The following is a 14,461-nucleotide window of genomic DNA, read 5'->3' as shown; positions in this document are numbered from 1 at the left end:
CCAATTGAGCCATTGTTGATACCTTATAGTGCAACATAAAAATCACGTGACATTCACAGTGGATTTGAAATGACTTTACATGTGCTGGAAACTTTACACCACCTTCCAGTTACTTTGCAAAAGGTTAGATTATTATTAAGTTATTAAAGGGGTAGCATGGGTTAAGTTCAATCTACTATGTTTTGGTCAGTTCTGCAAAGAAGCTTCTTCAACAATATGTGTCAGGTTCTGGTGAATGATTGCATCTGACAACTATTTTTCATTCTAATGTACAGATGAACCAGCTGCACTTTGAGTATTTTTCAGATTTCTCACCAGACACCATCTTTCTGTTGATCTTTATGTCATAATATTAAAACAAAGCTTCAGCAGTACTTTCTCTTTTACCAAACTAATATATTTACCACCCAAAAAAGATTTTCATTGATTGCTCCCTACAGGGTTACAATTTAACATTAAAAATAACAAAGGTAAAAAAACCTCAGAGTGTTTAAAGTATAAAAATATAAAGGCCTTCTGACTATTAATGCGGGAAGCTATTAAAGAGACATCTGATCATGTTTCCTTTTCAGTTTAAACTATATTTTTCACCAGCCAGAGTGATGCACCCTCTTGGTTCCCAAGTCACTGATTTATGCTTCATTCAAATGTGCAAAACCTTAGTAGTTAACAATTAAAGTTTATTAGTAAGAACAGGATGATTTAGTCATCATAATCAGCAGGTCACATCTGACTATGACATGAAATGGGGTCAAATGCCTCAAATAACATCTCCTGTGGATAGAATAATTATCTACCTTCAAAATTAATTTTCCTTAATAAAATTACTTTTAATACAAGTAATACAATGCCACAACATTCATTGTTAAATGCACTTGTATACATGGACAGAAGGTATTCAAACAAAGTGCAATATAACCAAAGCCAGTGTCTGAGATAATTGGGCAGATAGGCATTTCTGAAGGGAATGCTACTTACCTGCCTCAGTTTCTTTTGTCATGCTGTAGAATTATCATATTTCTACTTGATTCCCTTGACAAGGGTGCTACATTTCTGAACTGCTACATGATGAAGTTGGTAAAGTGGCAAGGATTGAATTTACAGGATGATACTGGGCAAAGTTTTACATTTGGTAAACCATATTACCACACAGTTAAGATGTCTTTGTGACTACAAGCCTAATTCCCAATTTGACATCTCTGAAATACTGCCAGTAATACAAGCGAGTTGGGACAGACTCCAGATTTTAATGACAATACTCTTCTATTAGTTTATGAGTTAACTAGAGCTTGGATGCCCGAGATTTGGCCTTGATGTATTTCAACTACAGTTACTTTTGATTTTATGTTGCTTTTAGACCACATAAATAAATAAGTGAAGTAAACTACTTTCAAGTGTTACTTCAAAAGAATGCTATAGCCTTATCTGGGCTGAATGATATTTAATTTGGTCAGATAAGTAACATTCCTCAGTCCCAAGCCTGGGATAGCACTTCAGGTGTTCAGGACAATGGATATTTACCAAATTAATCACAGTCAAAGTAGGTTAACCTCTGAGGTCACTTTTGGTATCTCTTCTGTAGGAAATCTTATTTTAATTAAATGTTCTAATTTTAAATTGATTTGCATCATATCAAGTTGGCGTCAACACCAATACAACCATGGAGTATTATACATTCATTTTCTACACCAGCCTGGCAGTTACATCAAACAGTGTGGGCTCAGTCTCCAGCACCCTCGTGGCACCCCTTGTTGAACACTTCATCCTGTGACATCTGATGGTCATAGCCTTCATAATAGGGACCACTGCCACCAAGGAATGTACCCACAGCACGTCCCTGTCGAGCATGCCCAACAGCATCACTGAAGACCTTGTTAATTTGTTCTTCTGATGGCATCCACCAATCAGGGTTGGAGGTGCAATGCATCCGGATGAATTCTGTAAACAACATACAGCAAGTGAAGAAACTGAAAGAAGGTGCAAATGTCAAGAATAAGTGACTTGCGATTTATAGGTTTTGTATATTAATTTTCAGGACAGTCATTCCCAACTGTAAAATGAGTACCCTATCAGTAGAACAGCAGGGACATGGCAACATCACCATGTGCGAGTTCTCCTCTAAGTCACACACCCTCCTGGCTTGCAAGTGTATTGCTGCTCCTTTGTATTTGCAGGGTTTAAATTCCCGAACTCTATGAGTAACAAGACCACAAGGCATCATGAATGTGACTCACTTCATCCTTTTAAAGAGCAATCAGGAACAGGGAATAAAAGTTGCCTTTGCCAGAAAAACCCTATCTTAAATAAAAACTGATGCTGGAAACACTCAGCAGGCAGCAACTGTGGACAGAGAAAGAGAGTTAACATTCCAGGTCAAAGACCCTTTGAGAGTATCCATGAATCTTTTTCTCTGTCCTGATAATTTTGTTTTAAAGCGAGCCTGGGGGATAGTGGACTGTGGATTCAGCTGGCAGACAGGTGGCTGGGAGGTTGGGGTTACTGGGAAGATTAAAATGGGTGGGCATGTTGAGAGGGCCCGAGTCCTGCCAAGGGTTACATTTGGAGTTTCAAAGGAGGAAATGATGTTGCTGCTTCCTGGTGCTAGAGCGACTTGCTTCCACTTCAGTTCTGAGGTGAGTGATGAGGCCTATGGGAGACCCTCAAATTCTACCACAGATGGGTCAGATGCCTAAAGTGACGGGCTGGGTAATTTGTGAGATGGTGCAGTCTTGCTGAAACTGCAGGGCTTCTGTATGCTCATGATGCATGGACTCAATATTTGTCATCCCAATGCACCTTCTCTGAGTGGACATGAGTACCCAGGAATCAGTGGAGTTGGTGCATTTTTCAAGTAAGTTTGAAACTTTTCCTCCGACAACCTGGTCATCTGCCATGACACGGTTCAGAACAGAGTTTCTGTTTCAGGGGGCTGGTGTGGGGCAGGGGAGCAATGTGGCCTGCCCAGCAGTGTGTAACCAGGGCCTCAGTGCTGGGCATGTTGCCTGGGGGAGGTTCCTTTTCCTTCCAGTGAATCTGGAGGATTTTGCAGAGGCAGCATTGCTGGTATTTTTCCAGTGCCCTAAGGTGCCTGCTGCGGGTAGTCCCAGAAGCTAGTAAGAGGTGAAAGATTACCATGGCCTGGTACATCGTGAGTTTTGTACTAGGGCTGATGTCTTGGTCTTCAAATGCCCTCTAGCTCAGATGGCCAAAGGCTATGCTTGCACAGTGAAAGCAGTAGTGACTTTCATCCAGCATCACAGTGATTTTCATCTAGATTCCAGCATCTGCAGTCCTTTGTTTCTCTGGTGACTTTCACCATCAGTGTCTACATTTGCTACAACTGCATACCATACAGTACTGCATTACATTAATGCTACAGCATGCAATTGCAGGTGAATACCTGCAATTGTTTTAGAAATAGATTAAAGGTTGTTAAGATGGAACACAAGAGTGAAGGAAAAATACATGAGCATTTGAATTTATTTGAAATCTAATGGACATCAGCATTTTAACAGAGTAAATGTTTCGAGTTGTCTTTTGAAGAGAATATACAAGGATAATTTGAAACAATTACTCGTGAGATAAGCACATAACCAATGATCTGTAAGGTACCTTTAGTATGAAGTCATCAGAGACTTGATGAATTTGAAATAAAATCTGATTCTCCCATCAGTCATTTGCTAAATAAATGTTCCCTGACATTGTAATGGCTTAGCATTTAGTCAAAGCACCGATAGACATCTAGCTGAAACATAATTAGCTTGAGTGCAAAGATCTAGACTGACACTCTGATGTAGTTGTCAGAGGTGCCATATTTTGGGAAAAGTCATCAGAGCAAGGCCCATTCTGTTCTCACACGTGGATGTACACTGTCCTGTGGCAGAATTTCATAACTACCCAGGAGGTCAGTAATTATTGCTGAATCAACATTACTGAAACAGTTTTCAGCTGTGTTTAACTTTTATAGTTAGGGGCACAGGAACTGGCATCATTCACTGTGGGCCTCAGTGGGATAAAAAAGCCATCCAGCCATCCTGTTCACAATTGTAATTCTAGAACTTTGCATAAAATTATGATAGGCACTCAGCTTAAAAGCTGGCACACCCTCTCGGCACTGCCACCTTTTACCTATGTAACTTCCAAAGCTCGGGATTCCACGTGAAGATAGATGTCCTGAACCCAGGGATGCTGCACTCGGAACAACTGTGCTCAGCCAATGGACTTCTCATGGAGGTCGACAAGGGAGCAGATTTCCAGCACTTGGGAAACCTGTGCGGCCGAGTGGGAACATCGATTTTAATGGGAAGAAACAGTAGGGCAGAAGGAAAAGTACAAGTTGATTTAAATGCATTTAATTGCTTACTGATGTTTTAAGTGTCCAAATTTTTTAAGGATTTTAATTTGTTCATGTTTTTTTTAATGTTCTTGAATACTTGTGAATGTCTCAGACATTGGCTAACATTTAATCTCTATGACAGTTTCTCTATTTGAGGGCAAAGCAACTGGTTCTCATAGCAATTCTGAGGGCATAGCCTATCTATTTTGATTGAAAAGGCCCTTTGCTGAGTTGGGCCTCTCCCAGCAGCTGGAGAGGTTTCCTGTTCAAAGTTTGCACCTGGGGACCTTATTCTCAAAATACATGGGCTTCAAGGGCAGATGAGTATGGGTAGAGTCAAACAGCACTGCTGTCTAAACTCACACGAAACAGATCTCTTTCCTCTCCTCCATCTGCCCACCAGCCACACACTCCTCCCACTGGTTCCATCCCCCACTACTCCCACCTGCCCTCCCCACCTCCCGCCCTCGATTCCATGCTCCACCTTCTTCTCCTATCAGATTCCATCATCTTCAGCCTTTTGTCACTTCCACCCATCACCTCCCAGCTTCTGGCACTATTCCCACTCTCCCCTCCCCTCCCCTGGATCCACCTGTCGCCTGCCACCTCCTGCTCCAACCCTTCCCTTCACCTCTTTAGATTGGCTATCTTCCAGTCCAGATGAAGGGTCTTGATCCGAAACGGCGACTGTCCATTTCCCTCCCTAGATGCTGCCTGACCCGTTGAGTTCCTCCAGTGTTTTGTGTTTTGCTCCAGATTCTGGCATCTGCCGTCTCTTGTGTCTCCATGGAACAGATCCACTTGGGTGAGGGCCTGGTAGGCAGACAGTACCACTGAAGTAGTCTTCCAACGTGGGTCAAAGTGAAGGAGGGTAAACAAATAGATTAACTTGTGCCAACCGATATCTTTAAATTGTGATGCCAATTATTCTGTAAATACAGAGAAAACCCTCAAGGCACAAATCAGCATGGTAGCAATACTCTCAAAGAAGTTGCAGAGGCTACAAAGTAATTAACACATGAAATAATGTTCATTACTGTAAGAAAACATTTTCAATGTTAATTCCTCATGTTCGAGCACATCTTTCCTGTGGATGATTTCGGAGCAAGCCCGTAATGATATCTGGAGGCAGAAAGCTCTAACTTTCACTGATAAAATACACTGGCTGAGAAATTAGATCCAAGTTGCACATAAGCAGTTATACTGGGGTAGATCATACTGATGATCATTTCCAGGCAAATCCACACCCATCATGAAACTGATTCGGGCACTTGTGTGAAAGTTTGCTTTGGCACAGCTGATAGTTTCGTGGTGTCAGTTGTACACAGAATGATGTCATGGTGAATACACCACATATTCATCCCCTACTGACATGAATTGGAGCTAATGTATGTCCTTCGCTGATCATTCACAGGAGAACTAGGGTCACATCGCTCAGGAATCGACAATGTGATGGGAATCGCTGCACAAAGTTTGATGATCATTCAGTGACTTCAGGTGAGACAGTGTTAATGCATGTGATGCCACTTGAAATGGATCCTTCAGGCAGGAGTTCATCGTGTGAGCAATAGTTTAAACTGGGTGTCACCGTTTGGGCTGTTCCTCGCGTTTCAGTTGTGGAGCAGGAGGCAACATCTTCTCTGGCCTGTTCTCAAATGGTTGTCCTAGTTTCCATGGAAGTTTAAAACCTGCCACTTCAGGTACCAGGTTGGGGTTACTGATGCTTGTGCTCAGGCAATAGGTGTACCATCCAGAAGTGGGCCTGTCATTAGTCATAAGACACTGGAGTCTGTGGATTAATCCTTATAGGGCCCATTATTGATGGGGCATTGGTGGCTGATGTGATTTGCAAGGTGCACAGGAAACTGTCAGCTGGTGATCGTGGATTAGTTATACGGTTTTCACTCCACAAATGATTTTGGAGAGTTTCAGCAGTCTGCTAGTGGACTCCACTTTATCATAGGCACAGGAGAAGTCAACACGCTTGACCTCTGTCTTCAGCTGTCCTGGAATCCAACCTCAGTGTGAGGGGTCAGCGACAGGACCTGCTCGGTGCAGTTATGCCCTGTAAGAAACACCTGTCTGTTGAGGGCCCATCACTGCTTCTAGTGTGTGGCTGTCCGTTTCACAGAAGGTAGTCCAGCTATTGAGAAGTGGAGTTTCAGTGTATAAAGCATGCAGGATAATATTAAATTAATAATGTATGGTAGTGCATATCAATCCCAATCCTTCCTGATGAATCTTCCTTTGAGTCCTAATCCAATATTAACTGAATTTTAGCATATAAAATTTAATGCCTAGGAATCAATAGTAATTCTATACTGCACCTAATTATGGAACATTGGCTTATAATTAGCTAATTGTTAGAAATTCTATCTGAGAGCCTTGCTTGAACTTTATGTTAACCAGATTTTGCAAGTAATTCTATTACTTGTTCATGTGTGCAGAAATGTGCCCTCAGGCCTGTCAGAGAGTCATAGAGTTATACAGCACAGATACAGGCCCTGTAGCCCAACATGTCCATGCCGACCAAGTTATCTACTTGTTATTGGTTTATTATTGTCACTTGTACCGAGGTACAGTGAAAAACTTGTCTTGCATACCATTCGTACAGATCAATTCATTACACAGTGTATTGAGGTAGTACAGGGTAAAAATGATAACAGAATACAGAGAGTAAAGTGTCACAGCTACAGGGAAGTGCATTGCAGGTAGACAATAAGGTGCAAAGTCATAACAAGGTAGATTGTGAGGTCAAGAGTCCATCTCATCGTGTAAGGGTTCAATAGTCTTATAACAGTGGGATAGAAGCTGTCCTTGAGCCTAGTGGTATGTGCCCTCAGGCTCCTATATCTTCTGCCTGATGGGAGAGGGGAGAAGACAGAATGACCCAGTTGGGTGGGGTCTTTGATTATGCTGGCTGCAGTGAGAGGTATAGACAGAGTCCATAGAGGGGAGGCTGGTTTCCGTGATGTGCTGAACTGTGTCCACAACTCTCTGCAGTTTCTTGCAGTCCCAGGCAGAGCAGTTGCCATACCAAGCCGTGATTCATCCAGATAGGATGCTTTCTATGTTCCATCAATAAAAGTTGGTGTCAAAGGGGACATGTCAAATTTCTTTAGCCTCCCAAGGAAGTAGAGGCACTAGTGAGCTTTCTTGGCCATTGTGTCTATGTGATTGGACCAGAACAGGCTATTAGTGATCTTCACTCCAAGGAACTTGAAGCTCTCAACCCTCTCGACCTCAACACCATTGATGTAGACAGATGCATGTATACCGCCCCCTTTCCTTAAGTCAATGACCAGCTCTTCTGTTTCGCTGACATTGAGGGAAAGGTTATTGTCATGACACCATGTCACTAAGCTCTCTATCTCCTTCCTGTACTTCTTGATCTAGTCCCATTTCCCCGCATTCAGCCCATATCCTTCTAAGTAGATACAATGGATTGGTCTAGACTGATCAGGAAACAACTAAGGCTTAATTAAAACACAAAATGCACGTTAAATACCATTAGCAATCTTCAAATAGTTGAAAATTCAAGGGCTTTATGTGTCTTTTATGTTTAAAAGAGAACAGCTGAGTGAAGTAGAATGAGATGAGAGAGCCTCTCAGAGTAATGTGAAAGTTCAAAGAAATATCTTGTGGCCATTTTACCTCCAAGACAGTGGACTAGAGCTCATGAATTTCTCGATCAATGTCATAGCAGAAAGAAAAATGTTTTTTGAAAAGGGAGGAATAGCACCTTCTCAAAGCATACACTTGTTGCTTTCAACTTATTATGCCAGTCTCACTTTGGTCTCAGAGAGCTTCTCATCTGATCCTATCCCATGGTTTTCCATGGGACCAACTCAACACGAGGAATGAACCACTTTTGCCAAAGGGAGGATGCTGTGTGATTTGCAGTTCAAGTATTCAACTGACAAATGACTCAGCTTCATGGGAGAACAAGTTAAGACCTCCCTTTGTGATGGGGTGGAACCTGCCATGCATTTCTGGCAATTGGTGCAGCCATTGTCTCAATGATGGACTATAGGGATGGCTCAGGATGGGTCATGAGTGAGTCATCATCACCCTGAATGAGTAGAGCTGTACTGCCTTCATGACTGCACTTTTTGGGGCAAGTAGGTGGCTTCAGTACTTGTGGTCAGAACTGTTCTCTAGAGCGAACAGCCAACTTCAGTCTGTGGTTTGGATTGTGATCATTGTGACAAACGGCTTCTGTCCTTGTGGTTGGGACTGTACTTGCAGGCACAAGCCGACAGTTTCAGTCCTTCTGATAGGATTGCATTCACAGAGGCTGCACAAGTATAGGCAGATTTCAGTGTCCTTGGAGTTTTACAAGTCTTCCCCTAGATCGCAGCTTTCCTCTGTGTGAGTGTTAATTGCACAAAGATAATACAATTTCAACGGAGAGTTTCCAAATGAGTGTTGGATGGGGATTGATAATGTGTAGTCTATGTAATTCATGCATTAGCACTCAATGCACATGGAAATACCTGAACACAATGAGTTGCCATTTGTGAATGATTTAATGTTGCAAAGCAATTAAAAAACATTCATTACTTGGTTGAATATCTAGGCAACTGACTCGTGATTGTGTGATGACTTCCCTGCTCCAATATTTTGCCCAGTGACATTTCTTCACATTAGCCCATGAGAGCATAACCAGGCTACTTCATGACGAATGGCATCAGAGATGAACCTGAACCTGCCCTCATCTTTTGCATCCACCCTTTCCAGCAGTGGTATCAGTAGTGGGCACTTACTGTTTCCCCTGCTCAGTACCCAGCCACCTGCATACCAGGCTCCCGATTTAACTGGATCAGCTATTGCATCACAGATCAGGTGCTGAGCTTCTAGTCTTCAGTATTCATTCAGTGTCAAATCAAAACATTAATTTATATGGAAGATACCAGTTGAGGGATAAATATTGGACAGAACTCCCCTGTTCTTTGAAAGCAAGTGTTTCAGGATTTTTATATTTGCCAGAAGGAAGGATAGGTATCTCAGATAAACACCACATCTGCAAGGTGGCACTTCCAACAGTGCGGCAAGTCTCAGTATATCACTCAATGTGAGTGTGCGTTCAAATCTCTGCAGTCGGACTTAGAATTGAGCTATCATTCAATAACAGCTGACACGAGAAGATAGCTAATTGGTCAACAATGAGCTGGGACATCTTGGTGAGGTATGCGACGCAATTTGTTTAAAGTTTGCCAATTTCTTCTGGATCCTCTGGGACCGCGACATGGCGACATGCTTGTGCAGAGAGGCAGCGGTGATACATGGTGGGGTCCAGTGCTGTACAATGCAGGTTTGGATGGCACGCTTGAAAATCCAGGTGGATGTGCGTGGCCCACACCTCTTATATAGAAGTAAGAGCCTGAAAGGTCACAGGCCGTGGAGTTTGGTGTTTGGAGCCACCCACAGATCAGTCCCTTTAAGTTCTTTACTTCCCCCTTGTTGCTGGTCTGCTTCAGCCCCCAACATCCTATCCCAGTCTAACTGTGACCTCATCTCTTCCCAGTAGCCAATCGTGACACCTCCCCCCCCCCCCCCCCCCCCAACCAACCAATATCACGAACTGACCCTTGAGGTTCCAATCCTCCTCACTCATTGCACTTTTGACAGTTGTACCTCCCTTGCCATCCCAGATCTCCCTCAATTATATTCTTGGCCCACAACCTGCATGCAGCCTGCCTGAGTTTGTTCACTTGCTCTGACACTGTGGCTCAAGAGGAGAGAACTTTGTGCTCACAATATGTGCAACGCCAATTGTATTGCACAAAGCATACATGATCACCACGCATTGCTGTTCGGCATTTCTTTTGTAGGCTTTTTGCATGTCTGTATCTACATCCAATGTGTGCACTGTAACTTTATTCCATACCTCGGAGACAGGTTACTTTGACTGGGTCGAGAGGACGCCGCTCAGGCCCTGGCTCCCCTAGTGGCATTGATCGTTTCCTTTTCCCCAGGCCACACGAATACTTCAATTCATCTGTTGTGAACACAAATCTAATGAGGTAACGAAGTAGTCGACGGCCATCTTTTTTAGATGAATTGACAGCCTCGTCCCATTGTTTACTGGTGATATAGACTGGATAGTTGGTCAACAACTGTTTGTTTCCCTGAAAATTGAAGATAAGAAACACTTACAAGTCCATAATGACTGTGTTCAACATGGGAAATCAACACTGCATTCAAAACTGCTTCTTCCTTTACTCAGTATCATCAGGCAACAAAATCCTTTCAGAACTTAAAGTAATTAAAATTACTAAAAGAATTATATTGACATTCATTCAAGTTGTGATGTGTGTTAATAAATCAATTTTGTACTGCTCTCAGTTCAAGGGATCATCTATATTCTCAATGGAGGAAGAAAAGATCGTGACTATAAGTGCAAAGTTGCTTTAATGGAACCATTCAGGACAAACTGTTGGACACCGTTGTGACTCTGTACAGAGTGCTGGTCAGTGAATGTCTAAAGTACTGGTGCTCAGTTCTGTCCCTCTTACATGGCAGGTGATAAAGTGGTTATGAATAAGGTCCAGAGGACAGCAACAAGAATGATGACCAACTTTAAGTACCTCAGATATTCAAAGTTCTCACACCTATTGCTAGGCTTATTTGCTACATTGTATAACATAAAACAAATAAAATAATGAAAGCATACAAGGTTATTGGACCAAAAAATAAACCATTAGTTTAATCCTAAAATCTTCAGAAATACAAACCGTTACTGTCAAATGTTACATTCTTTAGTCATTAAGGTCATATCTGAGAATCACCGTATCCATAATTTAAATTACAGACAATACTTAGAAGTCCTGGATGTCCTACTTGCTAAGACACTGAAAACTGACGCAGAATTAACCAGTGCTGTGGGGCAAAGAAACTTAAAATGAACAGAAAGGAAACACTACTCATGCAATCTCATTGTTAGGCAACAATGTCAAAGGAGGCGGACTAAAAGCAAAAAAAAACCCAACAGATGCTGAAAATCTGAAATAAAATAGAAAATGCTGGAGGTTCCCAGCAGTCAGGCAGTGTCTGTGGAGAGAGAAGCAGCATTATCATTTTAGGGTGAAATTGACATTTAAATGAGATGGGTCTTTCTAAGACACAAGAACTCAATAATGAGGTTGCTCTTTCTTGAAAAGTACTCACCTCTGGTGGCTGCTCCTCTGAGACTGGTTGAACGAGTTGGTTGTGATGCTGAAGGACAGTCTTGTAATAATCAAGAACAGTCTGGCAGGGCACTGCATGGAAGAAAACCATTTCAATCAATCACCTAATACAATCATGAAACATTAATAGAACAAAATAATATTCATCATTCTGCTAGGCAAAATCTTAATAAGATGAAAAGGTTATTTTATGGACCATCTACTTATAGCAATTGTAAAATGCTAACCATATCAATTTCCACAGTCTTAAATTCCAAAAACACTTGACTCTCAGCAAGGGAGAGTCTCTGTACATAATAAGTTATCAAAAAACCTCCCACCCCTGCAAAGTTATTGCTCATGGAATGTCTGTGAAATAAAAATGATGTCATGCTGATAAAATGAAAATCTTTTAAGTAAATAGAATGATATGTCTTATACTGTGAATAGTGATACATGTAAGTATTGTACCATATAATTGCAAATTTACAAACAAAATAAACCAGGAGGTAGAACACATATTGTTGCTGGACTTACTAGAATCCAATCAGCAAATACTGTGTTCAGCCAAGATTTACAACCACTGTACTTAATGCACTGACCACTTGATCCCTCAAGTCTGCCCTATCATTCAATATGATCGTGACTGATCTCTGCTGGCCTCAACTCCTGTTCTGTGCCAGTTCCCCATAACCCTCAATTCCTTGACCTTTCAAATACTTATCTACCTCCATTTTCAATATATCTAATGATCTGGCCTCCACCACCCTTTGGGACAGATAATTGCAGAGATTCACTGCCCTCAGAGAAGAAGAGGAGAAACCAGATTACATGAAACCACTCCAATTTCAGCTTGTCAACAAAGTAGTGCCACTGTCACAACACCCGAGGTAAAATGAGTGCTTGACCACACTGCGGTCATTCAAGTATTGGATTTTGTGTTTCTAGCTGAGGAAAGCATTCCTGTAACACTGTAACAGATGTCCTAAAACTAAAACTTATGTCCTAATACTGTAACACAGATCCTAAAACCAAAATTTAAGAAGATTCATTTTAATACCAAGACTTCCCCGCTGTCTGTAAAATAATTGGTGTAAGTGTGATAACAGTTGTCATCTACTCTGTGGCGATGACAGAACAGTATTAGAATGACCAGCTTAGGCTCTACACACCTGGAATGTTATCCAAGGTTTTCCTCAGCTCATCATTTTCCTGCTGGAGTAAAACTACTTCCTGTTCCAACTCTTGGCACCTCTGACAGTAGCCATCCTCTTCTTCCTCCTCAGGAAATGTAGACGACGGATGCACATGGGACTCTGACGTTGCTGGGGATGTCCAGCCTCCCAACGTGTGGGTAGGAGACGTGGAAAGTGGATCCATTTCTGTCACATGACTGCACTCACTTACTTCTACGTTACTCTGTGAAGGTCGACTTCCGGCCAGGAGATAACTTTGAAGGGAATCAGTAAATACCCGCAGCAAGGCTGAGGTTTGATGTCTCTTCTGCACGTACTCCAGTTCCATTTCTGGGTTTCCTGCTGTTTGTGGCTGTACAGGGCCACCTCTGACAAGTTGGCACTGTCCTGTGTGCTCATCATAACATCCACTCTCCCTTTTTACACACGAAATAACTTGAGGATGGTTGGTGTCTAGAAGTTTTCCATTGTCCTTCAGGAGAGTCAGGACTCGACTGCATTGCTGTGCAAAGGCATCAAGTATTAAGCGGCTCTCTGTGACGGAACAGAAAAACACAATGTTCTACAAGTTAGCAAGAACAGAGTCTCCTGATCAGCCACCACGTCTCCTCCCCAACCTTCTATTTTTCCACCTGACTAATTGTCTTAATGTGGTTTTCCTTGTTCTAGACAGTGAAATTGTAAAGTTTAGAGATGTGGTATGGTCATTGATATCACTTCCTAACTGATAGACGAGCCAACACTGAATCCCACCCTCCACCCATGATGGAATGATTTGCTAAGATAATTTTGGCCTCCTACTTACTACTAATGGATAAACACTCAATGACCAGACTGCAGTCTGAACCTGAGAAGCCACCACATTAATCAGAATTGATTTCTGATTAATCCTATAGGGTACAGATTTTTTAAGTTAGTGCCTACATACATTTGAACAGCCTATGTACATATTGTACATTTAACTTATAGCACCATCTTCTTTGCCATGATGCAGTAAATACATTTTGGCAGATAACTGCACTCACTACAATTAGTAACACCTACATACTCCAATCTGTCTAATTCCAATTTGCTCATTCAAATTTTTTGAACAAATTATTTTTTAGAACAACAAGTAACCAGGTTATCAGAGGTAGACTGGGGCTATTTTGTACTAAACTTCAATAATGCATATACACAATAAAAGAGCTGTTTTCAGGTTGAGAGGCTGTGACTCATATTCAGGACGGAGATCAGTTGATTTTTGTACATTAAGAGAATCAAAGCATATGGGGTTAGTGCAGGAAAGTACCACTGAGGTAAAATTCAGCCAAGATTTTATTGAATGGTGGAGCTCACTCAAGGGGTTTAATGGCCTACTCCTGTTTTTATTTATCATATTCTTTTGTTCACTAGCTACTCTTGGTGTGGCTCCAGCTGCTGCCAGCTGTTGGAATCCAACTGCTGGAATCCAGCTGCTTCCGAGGATACAACTTTGGTTCCTTCTGGGGTGGACCTCCTACTCTTGCTGGGGCGGGACTCCGTCTCATCTTCGAGTTATTCCAGCTCCAGTTGGAATTATTCCAATTACTCTTGGATTGGCAGGATCCTCTACTGGAATGACTCCAGCTCCTTGCTGGATTTGCTCCAACTCCCGTTGGCCTGAAGCCATCAACTGGTCCACAGGTCTTGAGGGAAGTTAGCAGTTTAGTGTAAATGCCATGTTAAGGGCAGTTTAGTGCCTTGGACACAAGCCCATTTAGAGCTGGGCTGATACCTCC

At 42.1% G+C, this 14,461-nt stretch overlaps 1 protein-coding gene across 1 annotated transcript in view; it reads right to left on the bottom strand.

Moving 5' to 3' along the window:
- Positions 1 to 756: 756 nt before the first annotated feature.
- The window catches only part of LOC127583904 (BEN domain-containing protein 4), a 43,843-nt gene continuing 30,138 nt past the window's right edge, over positions 757 to 14,461 (bottom strand). The window contains 4 exon segments of the mRNA XM_052040298.1: positions 757 to 1,938; positions 10,227 to 10,467; positions 11,507 to 11,598; positions 12,678 to 13,235. Of these exon segments, the coding sequence (XP_051896258.1) occupies positions 1,721 to 1,938; positions 10,227 to 10,467; positions 11,507 to 11,598; positions 12,678 to 13,235 (1,109 nt within the window). The 3' untranslated portion in view covers positions 757 to 1,720.

Source organism: Pristis pectinata, chromosome 2, assembly GCF_009764475.1.
Source record: "Pristis pectinata isolate sPriPec2 chromosome 2, sPriPec2.1.pri, whole genome shotgun sequence".
In the NCBI taxonomy this organism is placed as follows: domain Eukaryota; kingdom Metazoa; phylum Chordata; class Chondrichthyes; order Rhinopristiformes; family Pristidae; genus Pristis; species Pristis pectinata.
The sequence above is the reverse complement of the archived record's forward strand: the minus strand, read 5'-3'. Positions and strand labels throughout refer to the sequence as shown.